Consider the following 9213-nt stretch of genomic DNA (forward strand, 5'->3'; position numbering starts at 1 on the left):
GTAGCAAATTAAGATGGCATTCACACATGACATGTAGCCATAACTCTTGAACACCAGTTCACTTATAAATTATACTTACAATCCACAGAGATTAGCTTCAAGTATTGCACTGGAGCCCAAAGCACATTATGCCTTAGCACCAATATATAAATAAAAAGAAGACTGAAAAACACGAGAGTAATGAGTCATGGTGCTCTTTAAATTGGAATCACTGAAGGGCTGGCAAATCGATAAGATTAGCTTTGTGGTTTGAGATTCCAGAAAAGCCTTTTGACAAATGCAAAAACTTGCCCAGAGATTTCCCTACTTTTTTTATTTCAGGGTTTCTGGTCCTCATGTTCTGTAGGATCACAATTGATATATCCTCTAGCGCTGGGAGCTTTGTTTAGCAGTTAATGGTGGATAGGGCTTGACTGAGCCTGGCCAATATTTAAGGAATAAATTCTTTTCTGCTATTTGTGTGGAAAAACAATTTTTGAGACCTATTCTGGTGTTTATTTGAGATGTTCTTCACTGATCTTTCTTGGATATTTTTTGATCATTGAGCTTCTTTTACACTATTATTTTTTCTTAAATAAAGAATGCTCTTATTCCTTCCTTCCTCATTGAGGCAGGGAAAAAATCAAGCAAAAATAATATAAAAGGCAAAAAGGTAGACAATGTCAGGAATAAATGGAGGAGCTGAAAGGGACACATTTACTCAAGCAGTTTGACCTCAGAATAATGAGCCAATTCACCCCAATCTACTCCCACACAAAACCAGCAATAAAAGGTGCAAAGTCCTAAGAACTCAATTTCTTGGCCATCATTTGAAAACAATTTTTCTCTCTCTTCCATGGCTGAATCTTACATTCCCAGAAAGAAATCCAGTGTTTGTGAACACTGTATTTGCTTTCTCCTTGGACAACCTGCCCCATCCTAAAACCTCAGTGTGGAGAAATGTTTCCAAGAGGAAACTGATGGCATTTACTATGTTCTCAGGATCTGCTGCAATAAAACGCTTTATTGGGCTTGCTAGGCAGCACCACCACAAACTGAAGGCTTGTTTCTTCTTTTGGTTTTATGGAGGGGGTGGGAATTTGGTGGGGAGAGGCATTCAGCTGAGCAACGGGCAGAGTAGAAAGATTATGTGCTGGTCTTCTTCATCCTCTGCAACATCAATTAGCTTAGACAAAGTCATGATTGGCTAAAGGTGCTTTCGAGTGATCTCCAGTTCAATGCTAAATGCATTTGGGGATCTGTAGATAGTGAAAATGATGTGGGAAAATGTAGGTTGAAAATGCATCGGGAAAGGAAGAGTTTATCAATCTGCATTTTACTTGCTTGGAGGACCTTCTAATAATGTTATCTAAACGTTGAAAAACATCAAACTTTTGAAAAGCAGGCGTTCGCTGATCTCGTATTTATTCAAAGTACCAAAATATCTAAAAGGCCACTCAGTTTTATTGGTGTTATAGTGAATGAAACTTTTTCAAGAGATAATGGAATGGTTTTCCTTCTTAAGGATCTATCTGTGGTGTTCTTTATATGGACCACAAATATACATCATGCTCAACCATTATTGTGGGTGCTTTCTAGTTTTGTAAACTTTCAGCTTCCATAATTCTCATCAACAGCTACAGTGGGACAGGGAATTTGGGTAACTGAAGTCTTATCCTTCTAAACAGCATCTTAACTGGAATGGCTGTGCAATGTTAGTGCCAAAGAACAAGTAAGAGCAAACATCAAGTTTATGATTTCTCCTTTACTCACGTAACCATGGTTTGTAGAAAAAACCCCTGATGCCCTGTTTTTATCTTGAAATCACTGTTCTGGAATTTCACATTTTAGAATCAAAATATTGGGTATTTTGATTAATGTTATATTTCAAACCCAACACTATCATGAAAGCAGAACTGCCCACATTATTATTTTTTAACCTCCCCTTCTATAAAGTTATACTGACTTTGCCTCATGATATGGCATTCTGATGCATCCCAGAAGGGAGAGATGTGTAAAAATAAAAGTCAAGGTAGCAGTCACAACCATGTGAAGCTCAACTTTTTTTGTTATGTGCATCAACACAGACGTGGGCAAAGGGATGGGGCTTTGCTTACATGATTGTAATCTTGATTTTATTGAATCCTTCTGCAGAAGCCACTGAGATCAACATTTCCTAAGTCCATGTACGAAACATTTCATGGAAAAAGTTTTTTTTTACTAAGCTGCCAGAGTAAACTGCTGTACTATATTTTTTCCCCCTTCTGGCTTTTCCACCCAACTATTCCTCTACAGTTTGATTTTTTTTTAAAAAAAAAAAGTTTTAAAAAATTGAATGTTTTGGTGAACTTCTCTTGGTGAATGCAGGATTCTTGCAATTTCCTTAATTATGAAGTGTCTAAGAATATCCTGTCTCTTATCCTGATCATGGATTAGCATCCTGTCTATCTCTTCAATTCCATGAGCTTCTTTTCATTTGGAGTAATGGAGGTAGCTGAACTTTTCCAAAGTTTTTCTCCAAAATACAGCATGAAACCTACCTAGAGGTTGATTATGTGATGGCACATCCAGCAGGCCATCTACCTGTAGGAAACATGGAGAAAGAAACAGCCATTATAAAAGAGACATTTCAACCTAGGGCAGGAAATAAGTGTGAGAAGGAGTCTCAGAATAACTCTGCCTTAATTAAGCTAGTTATAAATTTATCTGAGGAACTGCTTCAGCAGAATTTCAAAATTCTATTACATTGCCCTACTGCCAGAAAAGATCTTTCCAGAAATCCAATTATTATTTCCTTAGTTTGCCATACTCACAGGCCTTGATAGTAAAACACAGTTGCCCTCTGAATGGGGAAATGGTGTCATGATCCACTATTAGCTTCATCCAGAAGAAGGCAAGACAACAGCAAATGTTGACACTTACATCGTGATGTTATCATGCAAATGATGTAGTTATGCAATTATTTGTGATATAAGTATGTAATTCACATCATTTGAATCATGTTGTTTCTTTCCTTTGCCCTCCTCTGTAGAGATCCATATCAGCAGCACACCTGATCCCATCTGGCATGGGAATCTTGCTGGGCATCATGCAAGGTTCAGCCATCCTGAATTGAAAATATGTAAGGGGGAAATCCACCATTTTAGTGGATAGTTGAACAGTTGAACTTATATGGAGTCTGAATGTCTGTGATTTTTTTTTTAACAAAGCAGGAGGAACTCTGATTACTCAAGAAGGAAGAGACACGACTTATGATTGAATACTGATGGGGCCGTCATATATATGGACAAGGGACTGTGAATCAATGGAAATTGCTGCAAATCCAGGCTTTGAAGAAAACCTGTAGGGTGGATGAAATGTTCCTTATCTACTTTGCAAGGGAATTTTGTAAAGGAGGTTTACAAACTTGGTATACAGTATTAAATGTAATCCTGCCAATCCAGTGACATTTTTTTCTTTTTTCTTTTCCCTGTTTTGTTTCCCTTAGCAGGGCAAATGCTAGCTGGGCATAAATAAGCCCCTTTTTATTTGTTTCATAAAGCAATTAACATTAGCAATAAGTAGTTTGGCCTATAGGAAGAATGGCAGATGATCAGCTCTACGACTTCACCTGAGGAACGTCCAACTGTGTTCCATCAGTCCTTTGACTTGAACAAAGGTCCTTCTGTAAATTGTCCTCAGGTCCAGCAGTCTCCACTGGGAAGTAAGGGGCCAGGGGTCACTTTTGACAAAGGCATCATCCCAGTGTGATACTTTTCTATGTGTGTCAAAACAACATCAATGACAGCTCCATAGGAGCTGGTGGGGATCACCACTAGGACAATTTTATAATATTTCAGTGAGAGATAGCACAGTAACTTCTAACACTGCCAAGGTTTTCTTTATAGGAAGAGATGATTGAATTATATGCCAAGCAAGTGGAATAAATTGTCATCAGTATAACTTATAAACATTTGTTTCTTTCAAGGAAGGCTTTAAGAATACAGCTTTAGTTCAGTTCCATAGTTTTGGTCCACTTCTTTTTTCCCCCTCTCTTCTGTTGTTGACTTCCTTTAATTTCTCTTCTTTCGTTTGTCGAGGGACTGAATGAGAATTGTAGTCACACATTAGATTTATATTGCGTAAATTTTCAAGGAACACATTTCCAAATCTGAAATGGAAATAAAAATTTAGCCATTATGATAAGTACCAAAAGGGCCAAGCGATGGAAATGTTTTTGAAAATGTAGGGCTATGGTTAATTCGCAAGAGAAGATATATTCAGCACGTTAATATGTGCTTTTTAATGCAGTTGCTTATTCAAATTTTCTTAAGGGTTTCAGGGAAGATTCATGGAAAAAAGGGTCCAAAAAAATCAAGGTGAAAGCCATATTCCTAGCCCCTTCCTTTTTAAAATGCCTTGTGTGTTTTGTTTTGTTTTGTTTAAAAAGGCAGGACTTTGACAAGTTGCAATCCCCATTTTGGCTTCTTTGATCTGCTGCCACCCCCCTACATGCAGAAACTTCAAAAGTTTTCTCATGGAAAATTCGCTCAAGATTAAATGTCAACAGAAAGCTAAAAACACCATCAGGTAGTCATTTTCAACCAAGGAATATTTAAAACATGACTGCTTTTGATAAAACAAAAGAGATCTGACCAATTAGTAAATGGAGATCACTAATTAACTAATTAACATAGGCTCAATAAATGGCCTATTTATGGGTTGCAAGTAGAGAATTGGAAAATAAATCTGGGTGAGGATACTGAAGTGTATCATCTGATCATAAAATGTGCATGGTGAATTTTGTCCAAGTGTGGACCAAACGTGTCACGGGCCCAACCTGCATACATGTATGCTATGACATAAGTGCTATGCCTCCATTCTATTCCTCTGTGTCATCCCCTCAAAGGTATGTATATTTGTGCTCCTGGTTTTACAAGCAGTCCTCAACTTATGACCACAACTGAGCCTAGAATTTATGTTGCTGAGTGAGAAGTTTTTTAAGTCCCATTTTACAACTTTTCTTGCCACGGTTGTTAAGTGAATCGCTGCAGTTGTTAAATTAGTAACACAGTGGTTTGGAGAATCTGACTTTTGACTTTTCTTGTCAGGAGGTTGCAAAAGATGGTCACATGACCCCGGGATACTGCAACCGTCATAAATATGAATCAGTTGTCAAGCATCCAAATGTAAATCACATGACCACGGGGATGCTGCAATGGTCATAAGTGTGAAAAATGGTCATAAGTCACTTTTTTCAGTGCCGTAGTAACTTTGAACGGTAAATGAATTGTTGCAAGTCGAGGACTACCTGTACAAGGTTTAACTATCATTGTTTATTAAATCCTAGGAAAACATGCACATGAGAATTTGAGACCTCTAAATCTTTAGATTCCCCACCTGATCACATGCTCAGGGTGTTTTGTGGGAAGCTAAGAAAATTAATCTAGTTTATATGAAATAAAACATATAAAAACAGTTTATATGAAATAAAGCATGGCCCTTAAGACAAATCTGCCTTAAAGGCCGGTTGATGCAATTATTATCCAAGCACGGGTCCCTCTGCGCCAACTTGTCTCTCCTGCAACGGTTGTTACAGAATGTGTTGATGTTGACCATTTTAAATAAAGTTCAGTGTTCTGACATAAAAGCTTACTGTATTTGTAAATGTCTTAAGAAATGAACATTTCTTACTTGTCTAAAGGAAAGGCTTTAATGAATTTTGCTGAAATAACTGGAATCTGTTTTCAAATGGGGGAAAAGATATATAAGATGGTTTTGATCTGCCTTAATTTATGGGTGTGGGAAGAGGAGAAAAACATTAGTTGAGGTGCAGTCCATGTGTGCTTCATAGTTCTTCAGAGTTTATTTCAGTGGGGGTGGTCTGAAGGGTCTGCTACATATTTACAATACTACTATCTTTTGTTTATCATTTCAGAAATTATCTTAAATCAGTCCAAGTTACTCCAGATCACCACAGTCCATGTTTGGGAAAACTAGGCACAAAGCAAAAAAGTTGCAGACTTTAAATATTAGGAAGAGGGGTAACATGTAAATTTTAAAAATGTTTCAGTTGAGTAAGTAGTAATTTGGATTTCCAATGCTTCATATATTTTTAGAGAAACTTACTGAATATCATGTTGATATCTTTTATGGCTGCTATTTGGTTTGGAGACAATTGAAAAAATTTAATGTTGCCATGTGGTTCATCAGCTGGTCCTTTATACTATGGTCTCTCAACAGCCACATTATGTCAGTCCCTCTACGCATTAATTATATCTGGAAATTGCTTTTTTATTAAATAAAACAAAGAATAATAAAATAATAACAAACAATATAGTTATTGCATAGTGAGGAAAAAAGCTTGATGTACATCAGGCCCAAAGAGAGGAATATTCATCAAACTTCTCATTCCAAAAGAATATCAATATTAAAATAAAAGCCCAATGATACAGTTAAAATTCTGGAAGGATAAAGCTGCTTCATCATAAGATAAGCTCAGATTGATCAAATTTAGCCAGCCAGGTAAATTTTCTTATACACTTATCTTTCTCAGTAAAATATCAATGGGGCCAAACATTGGAATTCATCCTGTAGTATGCATTAATTTTGAAGTAATATTCATTATAATAACAATCTTACTCCAGTAACTTAGCGGAACTTTTAACTATTGGGTTATATCTGCTTAAATTGCAACTATAGATTTAGACATTTTAAATCCAACATATTGTAATACAGATATATAAGCCAAAATAATTTATAGAGTCTGTACAAATTGTAAATCCTAATTTCATGCAGTAGTCTATAAGTATCTAAAGACAGCAAATTAGACTTATTCTAACTAACTGTATAATCAGAACATAAACCAAATTGCTGTACAACTTTAGTTAGCTCTGGTAATGACTTGACATATTTGTATTGAATGCTATAACACTGTCAGTGTGTAAGGACAATTTATGTTCAGTGTGAAGTACCACCATATCCTTAACCATCTGAGATTGCTTAATAGAAGTAGCCAAAGTTCAAGAACCAGATAGAAAATTAAAAGACCTGGAGCAAAAGACTTGATAGATTGAGAAATATGAAGCTTCAAGTCCCAAAGGTGCTTTTCCAAAAGGCAACTGGACTTTCTTTATTTTTTCTTGAAGACGTTTTGCTTCTCATCCAAGAAGCTTCTTCAGTACTGACAGAAGAACTGAAGAAACTTCTTGGATGAGAAACAAAAGGTCTACAGGGAAAAAAACAAAGCAAGTCTAGTTGCCTTTTGAAAAAACAGCTTTGGGACAACCATGACCTGGATGACTGAGAATCTCCATAAACATGGGCCTCCCAGAATAATCCTCTTGGTCATAATCTATAGACATCCATTATCTCAACTTTAAAAACAAATGGCAAAGAGTTTTCCTGAATCCATGTACCGTAAATTAACAAAGGCTTTTGCTGTTCAGCATCCAAAGGTAATGTCGGGCCCAAGGATCCAAGAATGAAGAGTTACTTCAGAGTAGTTTCTTTACTGCTGCTCACCTATTGCCAGACTAAAGCTCTTATCTGCATAACTATTGTATATGCCACATGAACTGCTAGAAGGGTCTGCCTTTGCCCTTTTTTTGCATACGAAGATTCTAAGCTATGTGGTTGCTTTGCTCCAGGGGAAGGAGCCAACCTTCCAGTTGACTCGGAATTACATACCCCCACAATTTATTTTTTTAAATTACTTCTGATGACTTGGTGATGTACTTTAAATACCTCAGTTTGTAAATTTGCAATGAGTTTATCATGAATTGGTTCCTTTTCTTCTAAAGTCATAATTCTGGTTTTGGGAGAAATATATATATTTTGAAACATCGCCAAGACACCCTCAATCTTACATGGGAAAAGACCCAAATACCCCAGGACCTACATATATATATATGAATGCTCCAACACTGGAGGTTTTTAAGAAGAGACTGGACAGCCATTTGCCTGAAATGGTATAAGGTTTCCTGCCTGAGCAGGACTATATGACCTCCAAGGTCCCTTCCAACTTATTATTATTAATATATATATATATATATATATATATATATATATATATATATATATATATATATATATATATATATATATAATAAGTTGGAAGTTGGAAAATCAATCATGAAATTGATTTAAAAAAAAACAAAACTATCGCCAAAATTGAACATTTTAACAACAGAATAATCAGAGAAGCCATTGAGATAGAAAAACGCCCCCACAGCATGAATACACGAGATGATACCTCTCGTCTACCAGCCATTTGGAAACCCGCCTTGATTGACAGACGAGGCCCAACCACCAAGAATGATACCAGACCCAAACTCATGATAACATCACATGACATCACCACCACACAACCATTCAAAAACCAAATCCAAACCCACAACGATAAAGACACACAACCACAAAACAGAAACCTAACTACAGCTGCAACATCAGCCACTTTAAACCCCTCCAAACCACACAATAAGCAAACTGACACCCACTATAAAAACATGGCACCACCACAAACACGAAGCCGAACAAAAGCAGCACAACTCACCAGCTCAGTTCTGGAGCTGGCAGCTGAGACCAGCCCATCCACTCAGAACACCCCCCCACCCAATCAGAACACACCCACCATTCAAAACACACTCCCACCCAATCAGAACACACTTGGTCCCCTACCCAATCAGAGTACACCTCCACAGAACACACCCCCTCTGGCAGTTTAAAAAAGAGGAACTAACAGCCACATGCTTCTCCCAGAAGAAGGAAGCTAAAGCCTGATGATGACGGATGGGACTCCGTCGAAACGTTGCGCCCACACCTTTAGTTCTACGCGGGGAAAAACCCGAAAAACCAAGGATCCATATATATATATATATATATATATATATATATATATATATATATATATATATATATATATATATATCAGTGCTTCCGTATTTGAAACCTGAGAGCTTGAACTTTAATAACCTTAATGTTTTCATGGATTCAAGATAAACTTTTTTCCAAACTTGTGAATTTACTATCCATCTGTTTAGAAACAAACTCAAATTTTATCATTTATTCCAAGCACATTATTTATTTTTACTGGATTGTAATGTCTAGTCTTAACTATAGTTCTACCTAATCCACCAGCACTTGGGGAAAAAAGCTATTGTCCCATTCTCAGTATCTAGGATAGTTTGTCCAGATTTCTCTCCTTCAATTATCTGGACTGGAGCTTTTGGTTTGAGATGGCAGATGGAGAAATTA

At 36.7% G+C, this 9213-nt stretch overlaps 1 protein-coding gene across 1 annotated transcript in view; it reads left to right on the forward strand.

The window, feature by feature from the left end:
* Window positions 1-3653, forward strand: part of HTR7 (5-hydroxytryptamine receptor 7) — a gene marked incomplete at its 5' end in the record, with an annotated part of 72587 nt that extends 68934 nt beyond the window's left edge. Inside the window, one exon of the mRNA XM_083363446.1 lies at window positions 3192-3653. Within this exon, the coding sequence (XP_083219572.1) occupies window positions 3192-3234 (43 nt within the window). The 3' untranslated portion in view covers window positions 3235-3653. The remainder of the gene's footprint in view (window positions 1-3191) is intronic.
* Window positions 3654-9213: the final 5560 nt, after the last annotated feature.

Source organism: Vipera ursinii, assembly GCF_947247035.1.
Source record: "Vipera ursinii genome assembly, chromosome: 5".
Taxonomy (NCBI): domain Eukaryota; kingdom Metazoa; phylum Chordata; class Lepidosauria; order Squamata; family Viperidae; genus Vipera; species Vipera ursinii.